The 26,163-nt window shown below is 39.4% G+C and overlaps 1 protein-coding gene across 4 annotated transcripts in view; it reads left to right on the top strand.

Moving 5' to 3' along the window:
• Positions 1 to 26,163, top strand: part of csmd3b (CUB and Sushi multiple domains 3b) — a 392,628-nt gene that overhangs the window by 333,025 nt on the left and 33,440 nt on the right. For 2 of the 4 annotated variants that reach the window (XM_065470768.1, XM_065470769.1), the window contains exons 39-55: positions 5,754 to 5,858; positions 5,936 to 6,054; positions 6,499 to 6,568; positions 7,129 to 7,245; positions 7,460 to 7,669; positions 9,227 to 9,415; positions 10,165 to 10,342; positions 13,433 to 13,578; positions 17,325 to 17,405; positions 18,813 to 18,926; positions 19,053 to 19,241; positions 19,449 to 19,607; positions 21,785 to 21,973; positions 22,692 to 22,877; positions 23,045 to 23,239; positions 24,053 to 24,226; positions 25,983 to 26,156. In XM_065470768.1, coding sequence (XP_065326840.1) covers positions 5,754 to 5,858; positions 5,936 to 6,054; positions 6,499 to 6,568; positions 7,129 to 7,245; positions 7,460 to 7,669; positions 9,227 to 9,415; positions 10,165 to 10,342; positions 13,433 to 13,578; positions 17,325 to 17,405; positions 18,813 to 18,926; positions 19,053 to 19,241; positions 19,449 to 19,607; positions 21,785 to 21,973; positions 22,692 to 22,877; positions 23,045 to 23,239; positions 24,053 to 24,226; positions 25,983 to 26,156 — 2,595 coding nt within the window. The remainder of the gene's footprint in view (positions 1 to 5,753; positions 5,859 to 5,935; positions 6,055 to 6,498; positions 6,569 to 7,128; positions 7,246 to 7,459; positions 7,670 to 9,226; positions 9,416 to 10,164; positions 10,343 to 13,432; positions 13,579 to 17,324; positions 17,406 to 18,812; positions 18,927 to 19,052; positions 19,242 to 19,448; positions 19,608 to 21,784; positions 21,974 to 22,691; positions 22,878 to 23,044; positions 23,240 to 24,052; positions 24,227 to 25,982; positions 26,157 to 26,163) is intronic. The other 2 variants (XM_065470770.1, XM_065470771.1) reach the window with 1 other exon arrangement.

Raw genomic sequence — 26,163 nt, forward strand, 5'->3', positions numbered from 1 at the left:
ATTTTGTAATCATGTAACTGGAGCATCTTTCTCTCATCTCTGTATGCCGCATATAACAGATCACAATACAGCTTACTTTGCTTTAAGTTGAAAATCAGCTGTATTCCATTTCAATTCAATTTTCTTTATATAGTGCCAAATCACAAGAAAAGTCGCCTCAAGGCGCTTTATATTGTACAGTAGATAGCACAATAATAAATTCCCCTCCTTCTTGTGGTATAAATAGCAAACTATGCTCATGTTGCATCTTGCTCCCTCTAGTGTTATAAATGGCAACCGGCACTAATTGAACCACATTAAAGGCAAACTACACTGATTAGCAGCGGCATAGGCACACTTAAAATTTCTTCTGAAATTTTCGCTTTCTAGTTATTATTATTATTCTTCAGTTTCCGCCTGAAATTTTGCAGCGAATCTCGCCTCGCAGTTTTGAGACAAGATTCATATATGTTACCTCATTTTGTGCGGCTGGATCAGGAATGGTGTGCTATGACTTTTGGTGTTTATGACTCTTATAGTTTTTTTAATATTAATATTTTAGTGAAAATTTTCCCGCGCTCCTCTGCCAAACAGTTTTGACATTAGGGTTACATATGTTACATCATTTTGTGCGGCTGAAGCTGGACTAGTATGGTGTGACTTTTGGTGTTTATGACTTTTATAGTTTTTGAAATATTTAGATTTTAGTGCAAATTTAGGCCAATTCATCTTTTGGCGCCAAATAAACAGACTTCATTTGTGGTGTGTTGGCTCCATCTTTTGGTCCCACTGATACAAATTTCAAACTTCATTTGTGGTGTGTTGGCTCTCTCTAGTGGTATGCCGGGAGTAGTACGGCCTGTCTACCCTTATTTGGATTACCGTAATGATGACAATATCAACGGTGCGCACAGCGTCGCTGCTTTCAGGAGCCATTGGAATTTTTAAGGTTGCGCAAATCATTCAATAGTTACGGTAATGCTTGGTGGAAAACTCAATATCCCACAATTCATAGCACGCCTCTGCCGAGTCAAACAATGGCGGCCATCACTTAGTTTTTATTTTCCTCTTAATACTGTTTCTAGGTCACAAAATAAACTTTTAAGATATTTTCAGGCGAGAATATAGGTGTGTAAACTTCAAATATCTGCTCGTTTTGTCAAAACATCCCATATTAGCGACAATGTTCTGACGATGTCGTTTCTGCTTGAGGCTAGCTGGCTAGTGTGGCTAGCGCGGCTTTGCTAACAAGCTACAGCCGGCCTGGATGACAGTGAGAGCGGCTTACTCTGGTTTCACACCCGGTCCTTCGTAAAGTCTCGTGGTCACAGCTGGACTTATTTTAAATAAATAAATGATTTATTTATTTATTCATTTTAGTAACGGTATAAACAGTGAAAGGTGGTGGATTGGCCAGATGTAAACTTCAAATATCTGCTTGTGTTACCAAGACATCCCATATTAGCTCTGATGGTTTCGGTGCCTGCAAAGAGCTAGACAGCTAGCTAGCTAACTGGCTGTCTTTTTGACTCAGGGTCATAGCTGGACTTATTTTTCGTTTTTATGAGCTGATGAGGGGTTTTTTTTAGTAACGGTACAAACAGTGAAAGGCGGTGGATTGTCCAGATGCTGGTCGATGTGGAAAAAATAACTGAGTTGTTTGGTGGTCGCTGACACGGAGCTACAACCGAGGGCAGCTATCCACCGGTGTGTGTCAGACAGAGCATGCAGGGAACGAGACATAAGAGGCGGCGAGGCGACCGCCGATCGACCGGTGGTAGATCGTGGATCAGGGAAACCGAAGGCAGGAGAAGCAGGCGGCTGCCGGTCAGAGCGTGAGGTGAACTGAATTTCAGGTAAGAAGTTATGAACTGCACTCTATTTGGGTCAGATATAAACCGAGTTTAGGTGTAGTTTATTTTCGTTGTGCTGACTTTTTACAATCAGTTATAATAACTGGTACTGCTAGCACGACGGAGTTTCTATACAGCTGTGTGCGCGCTAAGTTACTGATGTTGAACTTTATGACAGCCTCCCCTGTCATTCTCTCGCCTGTTCAAACTTCAGTCATGAAACTGATCAATGATCGGCTTTTCTCTCTTGTTTGTTTATTGCGCTAAACAACAGCAGCACGTTTAAGCTTGATCAGCTGTTGTTAGAATTCATTTGATTTTAATTTCTAGTATCAGCTGATGTTTGCTGGAGCCACAGCTGTAGAAGCGGCTGGTGGAAACCAGGAGATGACCTTACCGAATCATCAGAGCTGAACTGGTGATGGAGAAACAGGTTTACCTTTTTTTTAGGTGACATGAATGAGTTGAAGGGAAGTTATGAACTGTTTCTGAGAGAAATAAACACCAAGCTCCTTTTTTATTTAGCTGACAGCTGGTAACTGTGCAGGGGCGGATCTAGCAAAGCTTTTGCCAGGGGGCCAGGTAGGGCATCTTACAACCAAAGTTTGTATAATAATACACAAGATTGGCTGTAGACCATTGTTAATCATTCAGAACACTGTGTAAAAATAACAAAAAACAAAAAGTGAATGCAAAAGTGCATAAATATTTATTTTACGTGATTGATGTGTGTGGCGGGGCGTGGTCTGCAGTGCCGCTGCAGGGGAGGTGGACCCACCTGAGCGGCATCTGCAATCACGCCTCTCTGGCGTAGTCTGTGCTCTCTCGGCTGTTTTTTGGGTGTGTGTCAGGCTGTGAGTTGAAAAGCTACAGCCGGCTGTGTGGGTACACCAACCATGTGTGAAAAGTGGTCCATAACGTAATGCTTCAAAGCGTGTTCATGCAAACATTGTCGGGTCTGCCGTGGTACAATGGGACTTCTGCTCATGAAACTATGTGCACAGCGTCTGCAAATCGGGGCTGTACAAAGTCACTTCATCTTTACCCAAAACTGTAAGCTGTCATCTGTGAGGTGCGAGCGGTGTTTGTTTTTACCATAGTTCATGGTGGAGAATGGCTGCTCTGCTAAGTTTTGCTCTCTGTAGCTGTATGAATGGCAAACTACATTGATTACCAGCGGCATAGGCACACTTAAAATTTCTTCTGAAATTTTCGCTTTCTAGTTCATATTTGTTATTGGTCCCAAAATTTACTGCACTGTGTTGTTAGCGAAAACTTTAAGAGAACTTTTCTGCACTAATGATTTTCTTATCTTGTCTAAATGATGATATATGTTTTTCTGCGTCAGTCAAAAGCGACAGTGTTATGTGAGTCATAAATCTGTTTTTGGGGCTTGCAGAACTCCTCTGTATTGGACATTTGTTTTTGGTCTATATCTTTTGACTTATTTGAGCTGCTACTAAGTCCTGATGTGCTAAATAGAGGACACGCTGGGCTTTCCATTGATATCTCATGTGTTTGGGTGGCTTCTTTTAGCTGCAAAGAGGAAGGAAATCACACAAGAAGTTCAATGGGAAAATTCCCTTTTCCTCAGTTCTCAGGAGGATATACAAACTTAATGCTCTCAATATTTGCGTTTTATACAAAATTGTAGATTTTCACTTGTACCTGCCATATAATTATCTGAAACAGTAAGCGGTTCCAATGCAGCTGCTCTACATTGCCTCATGCTACATGCATACCAGAGGAAACTGTGGCTAGAGACTGCAAAACGTCAAATTATTCTGTGTCCAATGAACTTGCGATCTTGTTGCTTTTAAAATGGCTGCTTTAAACACGGGGACCAGATCTGCGACCACTTGCTGTCAGTTGTGTCAAAATGGACAGAAAGACAAGAAAGCGATTAGCTGTGTAAATTATTCGCAGACATCCTGCGTTAAAAACAAATTCCCAGTCACTGCTTACATTCAGGGTCCTGACAGAACCTCATAGTTTCAAAACAGAAATTCAGAAATTGCCCCACAAATAGTGACGCAGTTGCTGGAGGACAGCGATTTAACTGCAGAATGACACAGGTGCACAACAACCCGCATTTTATTCAGTTCATTTCAATTTATATTTACTTATATAGCGCCAAATCACAACAACAGTTGCCTCAAGGCATGTTTTAAGGTAAAGACCCTTCAATAATAAAGAGAAAACAGAGGCAACTCCAATAATCAGATGACCCCTATGAGCAAGTGCTTTGGTGAGAGTGGGAAGGAAAAACTCCCTTTTAACTGGAAGAAACCTTTGGAATAACCAAGCTCAGAGAGAGGCACTGGTTAGAGGTGAGGGGAGGAAGACAAGACAAAGTTAGGGTGTGGAGGAGAGCCAGAGATTAAGAATAACAATGATTAAATCCAGAGTGACATTTATATAGGAACATAAGCAGAATACAACCAGTTAGCACGCAGCTGAGTTGAGACTTCTGTAACAAACAGATAAATGGCATCTGAGTCAGACCACACAGGTTGCGCTCCACCAGATGACCTGTGCAATCAGAAGTGGTCACCAAGTTTTAGATGCAACATTCTCAAACTCTGGGTGGCCGATTCTTTGAAGGAACCACTTGCAAGTGCAAAGAAATGCATTTTCAGTGCAATCCCTGGGCAAGTACCAGTTTTTCCTAGCTGCAAGAAGGTTGCTGTCCTATTTTCACTCTAGTGTGACTAAGCCATAAAATGGAAATTCCCTCCAATTTCCTAGCACCTCATGTTCAACCAAAAAGTCTGTTCAGTTTGGATTTAACCTGTATTCCAGATTTACTTTTTCATATAATTCAGACCACTGCCCAAAGGAGAAGTCATAATCTCCTCAGGAAACCTATACTGCTTTTAGGGAAGCAAAGTCATCTGGGTACCTCCTAGTTGTATTAAATAATCTATGAGAAGACTTGACATCTTTATAGTAAGCTAACTTAGAGATTATATGGCATGCAATTAAAATAACATTATTCTATTTGGATTTCATGTAAAAATATAATTAATGAATAAATCTTTGTAGGGAAAAGATGGACCTTTTTTATTAGGGCTAATTACAACTCTTAATTAATACCATTATCCATCCTCAAATAACTTTGATAGTTAAATCAATGCAGTTAATTATTTTGGCATCAATCAGGAATTATTATTATGGGAAAAAAGCACTTTTTATTTTCTGTCATGATAATGAATGATAATGTAAAAACAACAACAGGGGGGCTGCAGACTATTCAGCAATGTGCTAATTATTTTCCCTCACAACAGGCAACCAATAACATCTACTGACCCGTTTCACTGCTGATCTGTCTCTGTTTCTAAGTCTTTCTGGCACACCTGCCAGCGAGCACAACACAATGCAAATCAAGCCTTTTTTTATTCTGAAGTGGCGATTGCAAAATATAAATCCACAAGTAGCTTATATCAGGAAATGTTGTTACCACTGTTGCATCTTGAAGCGTGCCAAGAAAAATAAATGGCATTTCTGCTAATAAGGAGACTGGAGTATGCTCATATTCCTTTGCATAAAAGATCATCTAATATGTTATTTTGAAGGGCCGTGATTATACTGACGTGCTGTGCCAGCTTTGCTTCAGTATTGCATCCCCATTTTCTTTTTTAACTTTGTACTCTCCCCTGCCACACTAAGTAGGTCAAACCAACATTTGAAAAGTGGTTTCAAATAAAACAGATGTCTCAAATAAAAGTAATTCCCTTCTCCCTCCTTCGAGAGCACTTCACTAACAAAAAAAAAGTAAAAATGTAGGTTTGGGAGGCCTTTGTTGTTTCCTTTGCTGTCAGATAACTAAGATCATGTGCTTTAAAGGCCTTAGTTGAAAAATGAGGAAAAAAATGTGATCATGGCCCTCTGTTCCTCTTCTCCTTTTCTCCCTGCTTTCAGGCACTACTATTCCCCCCCTCCTGAATAGTACATCTAACAACCTCTATCTCAGCTTCAGCTCTGATATTAGTGTCTCAGCTGCTGGATTTCACCTGGAATATACAGGTACATCTATATCTTTAAAGCATTTTTATCAGAGGCATGCGGTATTTCCAAATAATCATGTTATTTTTTCTTATTAGCTATTGGTCTGGAGTCATGTCCAGAACCTCAGACTCCAAACTATGGAATTAGACAAGGAGACAGGTTCATGGTGGGGGATGTTGTGCAATTTTCGTGCGAACAGGGATACTCTCTTCAGGTAAAAAATCCACATGTTGGCAGATAAACATAAATCACACATACTGCTAGTTGTTTAATGCAAACTGATTTCCACATATCATTAAAGCATGTTCAGCTTTGCCACCATTCATTCTTTTTATCCACTGGCTGCATAAACCAAAAAATATTTAAAAGAGTCAAAAGGAAACCCCACTCTCAAGTGGTTTACACAGCTCTTGCTAAACATACAACTCTGATGTGGTTTGCATAACTCCTGAATAATGTATGTCTCTGGTGTGGTCTGCCCAATTTTTGTACAGTATTCTGTCAAGTTCTGCTTAATATACAGATCTGTACTATTAATGTAAATGCACAGTGATTAATGGAAAAAATGTAAAACAGCATGTTTAAATCAGTGCAGTCACTGGCAGGGATTTCTTTTCTCGTTTCTAAGAAAAGATTGTGGTTGCTTTTATCATTTTAGGGCAATGCCCATATAACCTGTATGCCCGGACCTGTTAGGAGATGGAACTATCCTGTACCGCTGTGTATCGGTAGGTGTTTCCTCAACATTACACCCATCCACACACACATACACGTATGCATTCAAGCGTGGACGTGCTGGGAAACATGCAAAACTTCAGAGCTGCAGAAATGATGCAATCAGCCTCCACCGCCTTCACTGGCTCTCTGGAAAATAAGCTGTTTGATCAATTTACTCTCCTGTGATGAGCTGATTATTTGGTATTCTGTGCAGAATACTACTGACCCAAAGCTAAATCAGACCCTGCCATAAACATGCAGAGCGAACCAAAGCGTCAACATGCACAGAGGCAAAGTCTGCACAAACAAACCCTGGACACATTTCAGCTCAAACAACGCTAACATGTTTAGGGTGTGCATTAGTTAAAGTCAACGTTTTATTTAAACTTGCAAAATATCAGGTTATAGATATAAAATCTCGAGTCAGTAGCGGTGTCTTTTGAAAAGAGAAGCATGTCTGCTTCCTCCTGTGAGGTCAGCCTCCTGCTTTTGATGTGCTGCTTTCAACACTGAAACACTTTTCCTTTTTTCCTTCTTTCTGTGTTATTTATGTGTGTGTTTGGGTGTATAGCCCATTGTGGTGGGTCTATGACAGATGTAAGTGGAGTGATTCTAAGTCCTGGTTACCCCGGCAACTACCCCAGTGGATTAGACTGCACATGGACGGTGAACTTACCTGTCGGCTTTGGTAAGAAACACTGTCAACTTTTGAGTAGAGTTTAAAACAAGTGTTTTCTTTGAGTTTGTTTGAGAATCTGTTTTCTCTGTCTGTAGCACTTCTTTCTTGTTTCTCTGTTTGCTTTTGGTTTTGGTGAGCCCTGTTGATGAGATAAAGTGCAAGTATTTTTCAGGAGACTTTATTCGTCTAACGTCATGCGCCGTATTGCTTTTTTCTTTCCCAGGCATCCATCTCCAGTTTTTGAACTTCTCCACAGAAGCAATCCACGATTACTTGGAGATCCGTAGTGGAACACTGGAGACGGGCTCTGTCATTGACCGATTCAGCGGCCCAGTCATGCCCAAACCTCTGTTCAGCACCACCCACCAAACCAGCTTTTTTTTCCACAGTGACTATTCACAGAACAAACCCGGGTTCCACATCACGTATCAAGGTAAACGTTGCTTCTAAAAGCACCTCTCCAACATCTTGTTTACAGCGATCATTTCCTAAGAGAGACAACAAGAGCAGACCGCGACTGTTGCCGATGTGGAAACAACTGTCTCACTGTGACTTGATTTCTCAGGAGCGATTACCGTAACAACAAATTCATCTACTGGGATAAAAATGTTTCTTGACTACAGAAGCAGCTTGCCAAAAAGATTACTGGGTGCATGCAGGTCCTCAATTTGGATTAATTTCAATGACGAGATGAGTTTTATATTTATTCTGTCTGGCACTAAAATGGTTTGAGTAGTCTTATATTTATTATGACAAATCTTGTAGATAGCCTAAATATGTTTCGCCTAATTCCATTAATGTGAAAATTACAGTGGCTGATGAATAATACCTTTTATCTCTTGACAGCAGCACTGCCACTGTGTTTTAAAACGGGGAAAATATGAATACCCTCAATTTAATTTTTCCCATTACCATTATTTCTCCCAGTGTTTGTCTGTCTCAGTGACATGTTTTCCTTCCAAGCCCTGGCTATTGTAGCACCGGCTGCGGACAATTATGCAACAATTATGTTTTAACTTCAAGCTGGTGGATGTGATTTGAGAATATTTTGGCATCATGTTAAAAACGAGAACTATCTTCTTTGATGCAGGATGGCCGCATCTTTCTTTTTTTTTTCCGTGACAATTTTAAATTCTAGCTGAAGATTGCAGATTTTTTTAAGCAAGCCAGAGGAATACAGAGTTACAGTAGTCATTTTTTTCTTTTAAATTAACTTATCCTTTAATTACAAAGTAAAGATCATTTAGCATTTGTCTCCACAAACAGCCTATGAAGCTCATCGCCGTGCAAAAATCACCCTCAGCTCTAAGCTTTATTCCCTCGCGATGCTCACACTGACACGCTTAGGTGGAAATAGTTTAACATGGAGAAAAGTAGTGCTCTCGCCAGTGTCGCTTTCTTGTCTCTCATTAACCAACCAGAATCAAGGAGAGGCGGGACTGATCGTATCGAAGCTGTCAATCATAACAGATGAGACGCTTACCCTGGCTGTCACTGACATGCCTGTTAATAATGACCTGACAGCAAAACAAGTCAGAAAGATGATGAGTATTTTTTAACTAACTCTTTGGACAAGCAGCTTTTAAATAGGATAATTAAGATTTTTTCCTTTTTTTTAACACATTCAGGATACTTTAGGATACTCAGATTACACTATTAAAATGTAATCTGAAATGTATACAATTTACCAGCAACACTAACTGAGAGTAATTCTCCTTTGAGCTTTGTATGGTTGTATGGTTGGATGTATCCTGTTCCACTTTTTTATGTGCTGACCGATGATTCATTATGCAGAGTTAGAAAGGATAGATTTGTTGTATATATTTATTTTGCTTGATTTTAGTTTTTCAACCAACTGACTGTTCACAGTTGAAGCTGCAGTTCATGCTGTGGCTTGTAGTCATGAGTTGCACATTACAGGAGTAAATTAACAAATCGTTTCTGCCTCGTTGCTATTTTTCTTGAATAATTTATGTTATTATCTCTGCAGCCTACCAGCTCCAGAGTTGCCCAGACCCTCGACCGTTTCGAAATGGCATCGTGATTGGCACAGATTTCAGTGTTGGGATGACGGTGTCGTTTGAGTGTCTGCCCGGATACTCTCTGATTGGAGAAGCCTCGCTCACATGTTTGCACGGAATTAGCAGGAACTGGAACCACCCGTTACCACGATGTGAAGGTAAATTACATGATTATTCTGATGCCTACTCATCTTTTTCTTTGATCAAAGGTGATTGATCATTTTAGCTGGATTTCAGTTGAGTCTCCTGCATCTTTTTGCTGTCCTCTCATACAGGCTTACAGGGCACTTAATAATAATGTATCTCCACATAATAAATCATAATGCACGGGTTTACAAATTCCAAAAGAAGTATGAAGAAGTTACTCTATGAATTCTTTTTATAATGAATTCCTTAATTTGTTAGACATACATGTGCTTTCATAAACTTTCACTCTCAAAGATGACTTTTTTGGAGGATATGTGGTGCTATCATAACAATATAGTCTCTTAATGATATAAACACAATATACATATATATAGAGACAGATATTATTACTGTTGTAAAGATTAATAATCTCACTCTCACTATAAATGATCTTACTCTTATTGTTTTGGTGTACTCCACACATGAAAAAAGGCCCAATATTTGTTCTTGACAGTCGTTCTAATTTCAAGATGATAACATTTCATATTAAGCCATATTGTTCTAACATCAGCACAGCTGAGAGTCAGCTGAGCTGTGGGACAGAAATAAAAATGTAATGACAATTTATTAAAGGTGTTAAGGTGTTATCCAGTGGTCATTACATGAGTGATAGAGACATTTTCTTTCACAGCGATCCCGACAATTATTGAAGCTTCACAATGGCAGTTCTAATTTGCGGGTAATTTATTAAGGGCAATTCTGTTAATATTCTCACTTGCAGCACTCTGTGGTGGTAACATCACGTCTTTAAACGGAACCATTTACTCTCCCGGTCATCCTGAGGAATACCCAAATTTCCAGGACTGTGTGTGGAGCGTTCGAGTTCCTCCTGGACATGGGATTTATATCAACTTTACTGTACTGAGCACAGAGCCCATATATGACTACATTACTGTCTGGTAGGTGCTATTTTCTTTTCAATTAGCATGTTTTATATTTGCTCTACTTCTTAACTGACAGTATTCATGCTCATTATGTGCTATTATTATAATGCTATCCCTTCTTCTCTCTGCTTCATTAAAGTGAGTTTAAGTAAGAAATGTTTTATTTGACTGAATAACCATTTAATTTGTACCACATAACTTTCTGTTCACACACACACACACACACACACACTTTCTTTTCTCTCTCTCTCTAGCCGGATGCTACGCTCTTTAAAATCTTTTCAGAGCTAACCACTAATTGGCTAAATTCCTGCAAGGTTACTATGACTGCAGACACCTTGCCATGCATATAAAGTCACTCTGATATAATTTTCTTCTTGTCACGGTTTACCCATTTTTGTTTTTATCCATAGGTCTTTCTCTTCTTTGGCCTGTCCCTTACACTATCTTTAATGCTCGGCCAGCCTTATATGTTATATACAATACATCATTCTCTTCCCAGCTAACCAGCCTTGACTTCTCTCTTCATTATTCTTCTTGAGGAAAACAGCCATTGGCAACACCAGACATTTTGTCAATGCAGGTGCTTAAATGGTGCTTAGATACCACGCTACATAGATATCTGCAGGTACAAGGTGGTAGCAGAACCATAAATAGATTGCATCGTTTATTGCTACGGGTGCCACGATGCTGCCCCTTTCTCCAGAGTCCCTCCACTAAATCCTGTTTCCTATAAATAGACAACAGGGTGCGATGTAGCCTGGCACATAGGCATTTGAGGCAGGGCTGAGCAAAAAGAACACAACAACAGCAGGACAAGACGTGGTTTGCTGCTGATACATTTCCTTGCAAATCGTGTATTTTTAGACCAGCACAGAAGGACCGAATGTCTGGCTTGTTCTTTTGTTATCCTGTCTTTCTATAAGCACTGCCAACCTTCCAGATGTCCAGGTCTGGCTGTTTCTTTAGCCACACGGAAACTGTAAAATTGTTCTAAGAAACTTTCTCTCCTCTTTAGAAAGTCTGAGAACTCTAAACTTTTTAGGTCAGTAGAAAATATAATGAAAATTTAGCTCAGAATTAAATATAAAGGGTATTTTTCCCACAACATTCACCACCTGATATTCCAAGATGCCTTTATTGTCTGTAGAAGTCATGAAATTATAGATATGATTAGCGCCGCGCTTGCCATGCTGTCAAAACTGCTTTTACAGTTCCGTTTTTCCTCAGACTTGAGAAGAAGCCTCACAGGATTGCAACTCTGTCAACTGTTTCTCACTCCAATATCAAATATAACTCGTTAACCTAACTTTCTAGGAATAAATCAAGTTTTCAAGCTCAGTTGGTGATTTGATTTGGCTGTAAAATGTCAGAAAAGCAGGAATAAGACACTACAAAAATGGTATAATTTAGGAATAGAAAAACAGCAGTTCCTTGACTGTAATGTTTAACTGGTTAGCAAAATTGCTGCAGCTTACTAATTCATTTGATTCATTGCTTCACTCCTCAGAGTGCTACAGGATGGTGTATAGCTCAGTTATATCAAGCAAATCTGTAATTTCACACTTACTGCTTTATGGTATTGTCTGGCTTCTACACAAACATGACATTGCAGACCTTCTTCTTTAGCAGCTATCCACTAAAAAAAGCAGCTTGTTTTCTTCAGCAGTTGGTGTGTGATTTGTTTAGCTCTAACCTTTAGTCTATAGTTGTGCGATATCCAGCCTGTCTTTCCCACACCACAACACAGTTGAAGCATGTGCCGCCCACCCACAGCTGATTGTGTGAATTCCATGAATTGGTCGCACAGCGTGTTTCTGATCCTTTGGTCTGTCAAAAAAGTGGACAGACTGAAGCAAAGACGGCACAAGAACGCGGTAAAAACTCCCGATCTTAGTCACGCAATCATAATGCTGGCTCCCCGTAGAGAGCACGGTGTCAGTGGTAGAGGTGTGATTTTCACAGCGGTCTCTTCAGTCCAGAGCCAGCCGACCTGACAGTCGCTTAGTCTGCTAATTGGTCTCAAACTGGGAGGCTTACTACAGCGTTCCACTGCAAAGGTTTCCATATATGTCACAGATGTTTCTATATATTGTGCAACCTTATCTTTAAAGCCTATTCTGTACTGAACGTGTTGCGTTGACATACTAATAAATGTTAGCGAGCGACTGCATCAGCTGTAATCAAGCAGTGGAAGGCAATAAGTGCAACTGCTCTGATGACTCTGAGCCACCCAATGCGAATCAGAGAAGGGGATGATTCCGTTCATAACCTGGCAGGTATAATTAGTCTCTTCCAAAAACACTTAACAGCAGGAAATAATCATTTAATTTAACTTCATGATTATGCTTTTTAATCACAGATAATGAGTCTGCTATTGGTTAGTTCCAGTCTGACAGCTGGTGCTGTCATTAAAGGTGAAATATGTTCACTGAGAGCATGACCTGCCATTTGATGGATAACCTCCTGCCTGCCTTCTCGGGTAATTGTGTGACTTTTCACGAATGCCAGGCCCATATTAGTGGGAACAGTGAAGCCAAGCCTACACCAGGACTAACATTTGTTATTCTTATGATCTGACAACAGTTCAGTCAATATTTATGAACTCATCCTCAAGCAAGAACAAGAGAGCCATAGATTTGTGGGTTGTGGTGTTATCAAGAGCTGTTACTTTGTCAGAGAATTTGAATCTAAATTTCAGAGCATTTTTTATCTAAATGAGCTTTTTGACATTGTGGTTTGTATTGTTTTGAGAAGGAAGATGAGCCCATAGCCATACACAATCGCTGTTGGAGCCAGCACTTTGTCACACAATGTCCATCTGCATTTGCAGTTAATGGAGCAGGTCTCATAAAAAATCGTCAAGTCTCTTCTGTCTTTGTTTCTAGCCTTGGAGCAACCATTTCCTGAACATAAATAGCCATCTAACTGTCACCGATGACTGCAATAACTTATTCAAATTATATCTTAGGTGGACGTTCAAGCCCATTGTTCTATAAAGAAAGATCAAGTCCACTCGTTTATGAGCCTTTAGTCTCTCGCGGTCTTCTTGGTAACACAGGTTTTCTTTATGTTTTGTGTGTTTCATTCTGTTTTTTACCACAGGGATGGTCCAGATCAGTCTTCTCCTCAGATTGGACAGTTCAGCGGAAACACAGCTTTGGAGTCTGTCTATTCAACGTCCAACATCATACTCATCAAATTCCACTCGGACTTCTCTGGAGCCGGCTTTTTTGTCTTAAGTTATCATGGTAAGAGAGAGACCACATTATCACAGAGATAAGGATAATATCAGCCTGCCGTAGAAGAGGAGCATGTCACTTGATTGTCTGCGCAGTTACAGATGATGCTCTCATTAGCGCTTTTCTCTGTAGTTGTCTTTGTTGTCCTGAGGTATGGCAACAGTGTAGCGCAATCATTAGTTCTAGCTCTAATAGTTTTTTGTTGAACTGAACTCTCTTTAACTTCACAGTCAGATCTACTTCCTTTGACTCATTCTGACTCATGGAAATTGATCTTCCTCTCTTTGCCACATCCTATCACAGTGATTCGTCATAATTTTGCTATTAATATTCTTAATGTTATGAACCGAGTTGATAATAGCAACACTGCAGAAACATTCTCTTTGAAATGACTAGATTCGTCATTTTCAAGCTTTCGTCTTTCTGACTTTATCTTTGAGTGCGGACTACTGAGGAGTTTCACTATACCACTATCCCGCCCACTGTTACTACCCAGTTATTTTTAAATGATGCTTAAAAATGACTCAAAAAAATGTTAATACAAAGTTTGTGATGTGTGATTCACTTTGGGGCGACACTGAAAAGCTTTTGAGGTCTCGGCTGCTTGAAGAAGAGATTATTAAACCAGTTGGTAACATTTCCAAATGTGTTAAAAAAAAAAAAAACACTTGGTAATGCTTTATGATAATTTATTTTTAGAATGATCTTACCATAAATAAACAATACGATCTGTATTTTTGTTTGTTTGTCCATGAAACAACCAAACTTCAAGCACAGGTACATCTTTACTTATCTATAGATATTATGACATCATCATGTTGCCTGGCAAAATGACCCCACTTGCTGCTCATTATAAAAGTATACTATTTTAATTTTTCAACATTAACTTCTGTGTTAGAAAACGGTGAATATACTCAAATAATTGTATAAAACTAATGAAGGAAATGGGATTTTAAGGCATAGTTGTGTGTGTATATATATATATATATATATATGTATGTATGTATGTATATATAAAAAGTATGTGTGTGTGTGTGTGTGTGTGTGTGTGTGTGTGTGTGTGTGTGTGATGTAGATATTAGTAAATGCACCATTAACTAATAAATGTCTAATAAAGTAGTGCTAATCTTAATACAGGAATAAGATTGCTTATTAGAGGTTTCACGTAGCCTAATAGGCTTGTTTGTTTGATGCTGTTTACTGTGGTTCTACTAAAGGTAGCACTGCAAGGGATGGAACTTTTTTAGCAACTGAAAAGCTCATTAATCTTGTTTTTGTTAAACTTCCAATTAAATGATGGTTTCCTGTGTTCTGAGACGCTGTCAGATTAAAAGCACGTTGATAGCTTTATCTCTTACATACAGTAGAAAAAAAACAAAGTAAGCAGCAAACCTGCAATTTACTCATGAAAATGTGTGTTGCATTGCTTAAAAAAAAATCAGCTATTGAGTGTTTGCCTTTTGCACCCTGTCAGTAGTAAGAAGTGTTTTGTATCTGTCTTACACCTTAAAAAAACAGTCATTTTCCCTTCACAGACTTTTGGAGTATTTTTCCTGGTCCTCAGCTGCTCTTTCTCCATGCCTGGACTGTCTGTGCCATTTAGGTTTTCATCGCACCTTAATCTTTGTGCTGTGGTCCTTCGGTGCCTCTGTATTTCTTTTTGTTTTCAAATACTGCTGAAAGTGAAAACCACTCCATTCATCTAAAGATTCCTACACATAGCATACTGTATGTCAAAGTACATAAGAAATCATCAAAATGTTTAGAAGCAGGGAAATGCAAAACTCTTTTTTTTATATTACATAAAATTAGCATCTATTGTCTTTTTAAATTTCATTTAATGGGTGAATCTATATTTTTACTGACTAATGTTTCTGGTATGTGTCATTATGTCACAAACGTTAATTCCACAATGGTTTTACTTTAACTAAAAGATGACAGGCTTTTTTAAAGATGACAAAATAATGTTTAAAGAACCTCATGAGCTCTTGACAGCCGTCATAATGAATTGTCATCAAGCTGAAGATGATGCTATTTTTCAAAATAAAACCTAATATTTTGGAATAACAAGAACATCACTACACTGTAAAGATGGCTGCTTATTTTTTTTATGTCAGGATAGTTTGGTTCCTGAAAAACTGCCCTTTTTGGTGTAGTTCTAATTTGACAGCTTCAAATGAGTCACTTTTTTGCACTCGTTTCATCCGTCACAACACAGTTTCTCATTGGTTCTCCCGCATTCTCTCTCACAGATGTACCCACGCCTCTTTTTTCCCCCCCGAAGCCTGTTTCCTACTTCTCAAAAGTTTCTGTTCAGTGCTCTTTAGTGAAAATATGTCAAGTTGTTTTTGAACAGGCTTCCCTTTTTCAGACAGATGACACGTTGTTAATGAATTTTTGTTGGCAGGTTTTAACTGTCAGTTGTCACACTCACACAGGAACAGCACCATCTGATGGATTCAAGTTTACTTTCAATTTCTGCTTTATTGGACGATGAACAGCAAAAAGTGACAGGGAAGATGGATAAAATGGAAAGGGGGTGACATGTATGGCAGTAGTAGTTAGCATTATTTTGTCGCGTCTCTTTTCGAGACAATATTAGAAGAAAACAAGAAAGACAGCGAGAATGAAAGAAAGATGAGAGCAGAGCAGCCTATTTGATCATCTGTACAGGATTTAAATTGTTGGGTAATAATTACCAAAAGAATGGGAACCTTTCATGATTCGCAGCACTGACGTTTTCTTAAGCAGGAACTTGTCACTGTAAAGTATTGTTTTCTTTTGAGTGTCCTTCAGTGACCTGTAAAGAAATTCAGAATGCCCTAGTTTGAATCTGAGACAGCTACTAAAGAGCAAATTTAGTTTGAAATGCCAAATAAACACCAAAAGAAGGATCAATCCACCATTTGAGGATATTCATTGTTCGTCATTGCTTGGATTACATACTTGTTATTCTTCATTTTCATCAGTCAACTCAGTGGAGTGGTTGAATTCAAAGGTGTGGAGCTTCCATACACAGATGAGGGCCACGCACGGGTGAATAGCATCATGAACACGAGGCTGAGAGAGCCAGTGTATGTGACATGCATGTGGAAGTAGCTATAAAAATGGTCTCAGAGCTAAGCGAAATCGATGACTGCTAACAGTGATCCTTTCATCACGCGCAGAAGCAGAGATTGCTGCACACACAAACATAGACATGCACTTGCTCAAACATTTACACACATCCTGGCGCACACTCATAGACCACAGGGCTTTGATATGCATTAGAGCATCAGAAACTATTGGCAGGTCTCATTTTCATAGTCAGTTTCATCTTGACTTACAGCCCTTAGCCCTCTCTCCTTCCCTCTCTTCTTGTCCTCCCTTTTTCCTGTCTGTGTCTGCCTCTATTCTCTAACTTGCTCTCTCTTTTCACTCTCTTTCTCTCTCTCTCTGTGTTAGCAAGTGATCTACAGTCATGCAGTAATATTGATTACAGCCTTCAGCTCAGTGGCTGCGAAGTTAGTTCCTCTTTATGATTCAAGACAGTGCTGTGTCTGTGTAGCTGATCTGTTCTTGATTCCATACTTTGCCCACCATTTGAACTTAAAAAGTTCAGTTAAACCGATGCGACCGAGATTGAATGTCACACTATTCTGTCCTTTCATTGCACTTGGAAAAAAATTTAATTTAAATTTTAACACGGGTTCCTTGAACACATTTTTTATACATCGTCCCTTTTTCTGTCTCCTCTCCGTTTCTGTATCTCCCAGCCTACCAATTAAGGGTTTGCCAGCCTCCTCCAGAAGTTCCCAATGCTGACATGCTGATGGAAGATGGCGAGCTTGAGATAGGTGAGCTGTCTGTCTGCCTGCCATGCTCACAGATGTGTCACTTTGATGGATAAAAAGCACGAATGAAGACTTCAATCAAGGATGATTGGTGTTATATTCTGTATATTCTGTATTCTGTAATTCATTTTATATTGCTTTAAGACATGCTCCAATCCAATCTTATACACTCACTGGCCTCTTCATTAGGTACACCTGTTCAGTTGTGCATTAAGACAAATATCTAATTTGCCAGTCACATTTGCAATAACTAAATGCATTTAGGCATTGAGGCATTAGGACAACCTGCTGGACTTTAAACCAAGCATCAGGATGGCAGATTTTGCAATACAACCACATGTAGGATCTAGAGAAAATATCCAGTGAGGAGCGGTTTGCTTCGTGACAAGGTCTTGGTGATGCCAGAGGTCAGTGAAGTAGGATGGCCGGACTGCTTCAAATTGATAGGAAAACAACAGTAACTCAAATAACTGCTCTTTACTACCAAGGTATCCACAAGAGCATGTCACACAACACATCAAACCTTGAAGCAGATGGGCTACAACAGCAAAAGATCATACCAGGTGCCACTTTTGACAGCTAGGAACAGCAAACTGAGGCTACAGTTCACACAAGCTCACTCAAATTGGACAATAGTAGATTTGAAAAATGTCATCTGATCTGATGGGGTTTTTTTGCTGCAATATTCAGAACAGGGTAAAAAAAATGACGTAAACAAAATAAAAACATGGATCCACCCTGCCTTGATTCAGTGATTTAAGCTGGTGATGGTGTTGTTTTCTTGGATCACAAATCTCAGATCATCTCAAACGGGTTTCTTGAACATGACAATGGGTTCACTGTACTCAAATGGCCTCCACAGTCATCAGAACTCTATCCCGTAGAGCACATTTGGAATGTGCTGGAACAACAATGGATGCCCAGCTGACAAATCTGCAGCAACAGTTTGATGCTATCATGTCAGCATGGACCAAACTCTCTGAGGGATGTTTCCAGCACCTTGTTGAATCTATACCACGAAGAATTAAGAAGGTTCTGAAGACAAAACAAGGTCAAATTCAGTAATAACATACTATAACCAATAAAGTGGCGCGTGGGTGTACTGTGTATACAAATAAAAGTCCTGTACTGAAAATGTGGCTCGAGTAAAAATTGCCCCTGGCATGTGATAATATTTCATGTTTTTATTGTCAATCATCAAGCTGAAGTTTATATGAGTTAGATTTGTAGCAATGTATAACAATTCATCATCTCAACAAGTTGATAACATACTTTCTATTGAAACTTTTAATTCTAAAGTAAAGTCATTAGAGTATATATCAAGCACTCAAATGTACTTAGAGTTTACCACTCTAAGCTATGCTAGCACCAGCTCTGTTTTCTATAGACACACTGATTTTGTGTCTCCAGGCGACATCATCAGGTACAGATGCCATCCTGGATTTTCACTGGTTGGCAGTGAGATTCTTACCTGTCGCTTAGGAGAGAGGCTGCAGATGGATTCACCACCCCCAACATGCCAAGGTCAGTGGATGCCAGTACAAAACCAGTTTAAGTTACTATTTTCAGCTTCACACCGTCAAAACAAACATCAAGCTGTGTAGTCATTCAATATAACAATTGGCTTTGCTATTTATTTTTTACTTACAGTTCAGTGCCCTGCACATGATGTGCGATACGACTCCTCAGGTGTCATCTTAAGCCCTGGCTGGCCAGAAAGCTACCCTAACCTCCAAATGTGTTCGTGGAGTGTTACAGTGGAGAAAGGATACAATGTCACAATAACCTTTGAAAGTTTTCACACCGAGAGAGAGTTTGACGTGTTGGAGATTTTTGATGGTAAAAAACACAGAAATGAACGCAGATTTCAACATCAGAGAGCCACACATCACACTCATAGACACATTTTTGAAAGAATACACACTGCTGTATTAGACCAAATGTCACTGTATTCTCATGTCTCATTCCTTCTATTATTACTGTCTTTCTTTCCCTGTCTCTCTCTCCATTATCCCATCTCTTTCACTTTATCTTAATCCCTGTAAGGTCCCACATCCAACAGCCCCACCTTGGCGACACTTAGCGGTGACCTGCCAACACCCTTCAACCTCACAACCTCTGGCCACCAGTTCCTAGTCCGCTGGTCTTCAGACCATGGCACAAACAAGAAAGGCTTCAAAATTCGCTATGTTGGTGAGTACCAAAGTATGTATCCCAACTTTATTTTACTACTACTTTTAATATAATGCATGGAATAAGGACAACAGCAGACAGAGGCAGACAGAAGAAGCTGTTTGTACAATTTAATTTGCACAATAAATATTTAAAGATGTGAAAGTTTGAGAGCTTATGGGAAGAGTTCATGAAAAAAAATCACAATATCTCGCTGTGCCTTATTTCTTTATCTTTAACATATTTTTCTAGCAAACTTCTGTCTGCCTCCTAAAGCACTTTATTGAAATGCCTTGTAGGTTAGTTCTTAAGTTTTATCTGTGTGAAGACATCTTGATGAGCACAGATGCTGTTTTACAGCAAGCTTTGCATTTAGGCAATCTCGCACCTGGGCCTGCTGAGTAGCTTTAGACTGTTGGGTAATGAGGCTTGAGTGCCTTATTCAAGGACATTTTTGACAGTTAAAGGGGAGGAGACAATTTTACCAGTTTAGTTTGCTTATTCACTCCATATCCTCTAGCCAGGAGGTTGTTTCTTTAACCTTTGAAACACCACTGCACTGTATGATGAATTATGCGCTGAAGAATAACAGGAAAAAAAAAACCCAAACGCGCTCACGCTCGGTAACCTTCTTTGGTGGCGGTGATTAATGTGAGCATCTGCAAGAAATGTTAAACATATGCTGTAAGCCTACTAATACCAGGGTTCAACTTTGGCAATGTTTTTAACTTGGAAAATCAAGCCAGTGCATGACGGTGAGTGTACTTCCTCCTTTGAGAAAACATAATGTACTGAAATTTTAATTACTATGAGAAAATTTTGTCCTCTTGTCAGGTAGTAAAGTAAAATTTTCTCAACATATTATTGTCATTATAAAAAAACGTCCATGTGAGATTAAAATCAGCAGTTTAATGCCATCAATCTTAAAACTAGTACAGGGGAAGAACCATCTGATGAGATATTGTCAACTGGCTGCTTTGCTATATACTGATTAAACTTTCAGTGCTTTTAGAAATAAACTGTGTCAGACAGGCTTAATTAGAAATCACTGTACAAAACTTCCCTGGCACTGATTCTACCCCAAGAAAAAAGGGGGGAACAAAAAACCCTCACAACTCTTAAGTGGTCTCAGACTATTTTGGTTCAAAACCCAACCACACAGATACTGGGGCAGTAGTATACTAGAGGGACATACAAAACAGGCTTATCACTAATACATAAGGCAAGTTAAGATGTTGCTGTGGGGTCCTTGCCCAGTTTGGAGAATTACAGACTATGCACCATGGACCAAAGTCTGGGTAATATTAATATAATATGACCAAGAATAGTATATATATACTGTATATACACTGTATATATATATATATGTATAGATATATATAAAAGATGTGTGAATGATGTAAAGATACTTACTGAAAGTGGAGGTGGAAATGAGCCTAATAGGTCCACTTAAACTTGACAGGTTTTTGGCAGTTGCAGCACGACTCCCTCCAGATGCCATTATTGTCTGTCGTAAAGAATTAATGTTTCCCTTTATTGAGAATATTTAATAAAGTTACCTATAGCGATCAATGACTTTGCGGGCGGTGTGTCCAGTAATGTCTTATGTCCGTTGTAACTCCACTCGCTGGTTGTTCAGTGAGAAGACTCTGCCAAGAGGGATTATGTGTAATTATAATTGACATTCATATAGTTGTCACATGGCTCCTAATTGGGTGAAAAACTTTCTTTTAAGATCGCCTGGAAAGGTATGAGACCTCTTATGAACATGACCATCAATATCTTTAATTAGACTCCTTTCTCTAATTCATGGCTCATTGAGGAAAAGCATCGAGCTCTTCAAACCACAAAGCACGTCTTGTACATGATAATTTTGGAAAAATCAAAGTCCATTAGTCTTCTTTTGCTCGACATCCTGTTGTATTATAAATAAGCAGTGACTCACATTGATACAAGTTTCAGGAAATTATCTCAATCTTTGTAATTTCATAATAGCAGACATGTGAAAATCTCTGCTAGTGGATCTATTATTACTGCTAACCTTTATAATGGTGTATACCTGCATGCGGATATAGTGCAGCACTATCTACTGAAATGAGCTTTACTTCCTTTGTGTTTATTGTGCAGGTTTCTTTGTTGATGACAGTAACCCTCCCGGTCTGTAGCAATTTCAAATCCTTGTTTTTCAAATGTGCTTTTTTCCACTGCAGCTCTGTACTGCTCCACCCCAGACTCCCCACTCCACGGCTCCATCTCCTCACAGAGCGGCGGTCACGTTAACAGCGTGGTGAGGTGGGCTTGCGACCGTGGATACCGTCTCATAGGCAACGCCACAGCAACCTGCCGCCGCACATCACTTGGCTACCATGCGTGGGATTCTCCTGTACCTGCGTGCCAAGGTGTGTTTGTCTCTGTGAGGAAAGTGCGCAGAAATGATAAAAACTGTGCTGAAGAATTTAGTGTCTGGAATAAAAGCATTAGTAAATTCCATTTTTGAAATGGATACACAAAAATAATGCAAAAATCCTGAAATAGTCTATTTGTTTTGACTCTGATCCATACCCATATTACACTGAAACACAGCTATTGCACTTGCACAGTTGCACAGCTAATCATATTTTTTTTACTTTCTTTTTCTCTCGTTTTTGTTTGTATTCTCAGCATTTACTAAACCATATTAAAAAATTGGTGCCATCTTTGTTTCCAGTGATGTTGTAGACAGTATCATCATGCTTCAAACAATAATTGGAAGGCACAGCTCCAAGCTGCCATCAATAGAGAGTCAAATGAAGGATGTATAGCATATTGTGGAGTAATGTCACAGTGCTCTACAAAATGGTGTATTTAAAGCCACGATATGGAAAGTTCTGCAAGATAGATGTTTGGTGAAAATTAATTCGATTATTATTTTTTTATTTTTACTTTAATAACTTAACTAAAGTACATCTTGGAGCTGATTTACAGATATACAAAACATTTGCTGTTTTTTGATTCCCCATAAACATTTCAAAGGTACACATCAAACCTGCCTATATGACAGGCATAACTGTGCATTTGAGTTTTTCTGTGCCTGTGTGCTTGTTGTCATCTTACAAGTGTGCATCCATCCTCCCTTAGCTGTCTCATGCGGGGTACCCAAGGCTCCTATAAACGGCGGCGTTTTAACATCTGACTACTCCGTCGGAACAAGAGTTTCCTATTTTTGTAACGATGGGTACAGACTCTCCAGTAAAGAACTGACGTCAGCCATCTGTCAGCCTGATGGAACATGGAGCAACCACAACAAGATGCCGCGATGTTCTGGTTAGTAACACCCACGTACCGGCGGAATATCAACAAAATGAATGCCAAATCTGAGTAGCATCACAAATGTAAGCATATATGAATATAGCAAACCGACAGAAGAACTGTGTTCTTCATTCAGATTTCATGATGGTTTATTTTTCTCTTCACACCGTCTGACTCTGCAGTTGTAGTATGTCCCAGCATCGGGTCGTTCTCTCTAGAGCATGGCCGCTGGAGGATTGTCAATGGGTCACACTACGAATACAAGACACGTATTGTGTTCACCTGTGATCCGGGATACTACAGGCTAGGCCCCGCCCACATCGAGTGCTTATCCAACGGAGTTTGGAGCTGGAGGAATGAAAGGCCGCACTGTCAGGGTAAGCGACAAGGATAATCAAGGAGGGAAGAAATTTCACAAACTGACCTGTAGCAATGGGTCTGAAAACACCTGAATTCAAACAAGAAGAGGTATGAACCCAGTACTTTAGTCTATATTGGCAGCCTCAAAGCACCGCCTTTGTGAACAGTCTGGATAACAGACTGACGTAAAGCAAGGAAAAATAGACCAGAAAGTTAATGTAACATACAAATAAATGTCATTTTGTAAGTTTAAAGTGGAAACTATGACAACAGTAGCTAGCTTTGTGATAGAAAGTTAGTGAAGGCCAAAACTCGAGTGACGCTTTTGCAGCTTGTTTTGACGATTTTGTTCAAAATTTCTGCCAAGAACAGAGCTGTTTTACAAAGTTTAAATGGATTTAAAATATATTTTAATGTCTTATTTCTACTAATGTGACGACAGTTATTTACAAAGAAAACTTGTATGCTTTGAATTTGTTATCTAACTCAGAAGAGTCACAGTGACATTTCTAAACTGACATCTATTATTTCTTCTGTGGGGATTCTGTGACATTTTGAGTCAATGTCATTTTCCTTTAAAGAATTCTGTGACATTCTGAGATTTGCTATTATTTTCCTTGCCAGGCCTTTCGATGTGTGAGGACGAAAAGGAAAAAAAAAAAGAAGAGAGAAAAACACTATTGGCACCAAATTTACCTGATAAACAGCTTGCCAGCATTGGTAGCATTTCTCACTGAAGCCAATGAGCTCTAGCAGCTACACAAATTAACTTGGTGCTAAACTGGTGCACAACTGCTTTTAAATTGCTTGTGCCTGACCGTGTGTTTCAGTTATCTCCTGCGGTGAGCTGCCATCCCCGCCCAATGGAAAGAAGATTGGTACTCAGACAACATTCGGTGCTACAGCCATTTTTACCTGCGATGCTGGCTTCATGCTGGTGGGGTCAGCTGTCAGAGAGTGCCTGTCATCTGGGCTTTGGAGTGGAACAGAAACACGATGTTTAGGTATGTACCAACAGCTCCAGGAGTGTGCTGAAAGATATACTATAATATAAATTATAGTATATCTAGACACTAATATTCAGCCTTGGGCTTACAGAATACACTACATACATACTCGCACACACAATGAAGCACCTCCAGTAGAGACGGAGCTGCAAAGATGTGATTTTTCAAGTCAGTCTAATGAGAGCAGGTATCGACTGTAGGTATGTGCCTTCCTCCTCATGTGTGGCTGCACAGCTGCTTCTCTCTGACCTCGTCCACCTCACAGGCAAAACTATCAGGAGCAAGCTGCTGCTGTGCACTCACTATAAATTCATTTTGAATTTTCTGTTTTTATATAATCCAGAGAAAAAAAGCCAACCCCGCAGCTTTCTTCTGTCAGCGTGCCAGCCAGAGGTAACAGATGTTACCACACGATGTTGTCACTTCTTCGTGAAACCTCAGTAGAGGCAGCGCTTCCCAGAATACTTCACAGGCTGAGGGGGGATATGAGATGCAATTTATAAAGGAATGGTTCAATGAAACTTAACCTAAACTGATGAGGAGGCATGATTCTGTCAAGAAATAAATAAACCAAGTCCTGAAAAGTGCTATAAACAGCATTTTCCTTCAATGACTTTTCTTATTAGCCTTGATTTGCCTTCACTGTGCATATTTTGCAAATTAAAAATGCACAACTGTAGTTATTTATGCCATTTTTAGTAGTCAAGGCTAAAAAGCAAAAAATGTGAACTTTATTTCCTTCCCATAATCCCCCCCACACCAAAAAACCCACATTTAAGCTGCCTTCTTTTTTAGGTGTGTTGTTGTGTCATACATTACTTGAAATGAAATGATTTTCTGTCTGCTCTTTGCAATTTTGTTTGTAAATTTAAACTGATTTCCTATTTGTCAACACACAGTTTTCAGCAACATAGTCAAGAAAGTAAAACGTGTAACCCGCTTGAATAATGCCCTTTAACCTCTGTAATCTACACCTCAAACAGAATTTGAAATGGCAAGTTATTATCAGGCAGCCCGTTCATTTCTCCTCTGTTCCACTTCCCTGGCTGTGTTTAAATCGTTGGCATTTGCTGACACCAGGGACACGGTGCAGGTTTTATCTACTGTAAAGAACAAAATCAATACTCAATCCAAAATCCCTGAGAGCAGAAAATACACATTCTCTTTTAACTTTGTGAAACGCCTTTTAAAGCATCTTGGGGTAGCTCCGTGCATCAATCAGACCTCTGTGAATGAATCTGATCAAGGAGAAAAGAGGGCCCCACACGCCGCTTGTTAAGTTTTTACCAAGTTTGATTGTTTAAAAGCACAAAGATGCCTTCATTTGAACACTGAAAGTGTTAGAAAGGGCAGTAATACAGTTGTGAAAATGTTGAAGTGGGAACAGAGCAGCTGAGCCTTGATCATAGCGCAGAAACTGATCCAATTTGCTGTGTTTGCTTAGAATCACACAATGAAACTGATTCGGTGTGCAAGCCCTTAAGCCAAGTTGTTATATAACCCCAAGAGACATTTTATGGATGAAATAAAACTGGTATATTAAATTTTTAACTATCTGAATATCTGCAGAACAGCCACCCACTATAGCACCTGCTCACAACAACAATAAGTAAATACAATGCAATAAAAGACAAAAGACACATTTATTGAAACGTTGACAACCAGGAATCAAATTTTAGATACTAAAAGTGCAAATGAATGAAGTTGTTTCAGTGTGTGCAGTCTGACCCCTCCAACAATCTCTCTCTTGCAGCTGGTCACTGTGGAATCCCAGAAGGCATTGTGAACGGCCAGGTTATCGGGGAAAACTTTGGTTACCGTGATACGGTCGTTTATCAGTGTCTCCCTGGGTTCCGACTAATAGGCTCATCAGTCCGTATCTGTCTCCAAGACAACCAGTGGTCTGGACAGCTACCCATCTGCATACGTAAGAA

The sequence above is a fragment of the Pelmatolapia mariae genome, linkage group LG22, assembly GCF_036321145.2.
Source record: "Pelmatolapia mariae isolate MD_Pm_ZW linkage group LG22, Pm_UMD_F_2, whole genome shotgun sequence".
Lineage (NCBI taxonomy): Eukaryota > Metazoa > Chordata > Actinopteri > Cichliformes > Cichlidae > Pelmatolapia > Pelmatolapia mariae.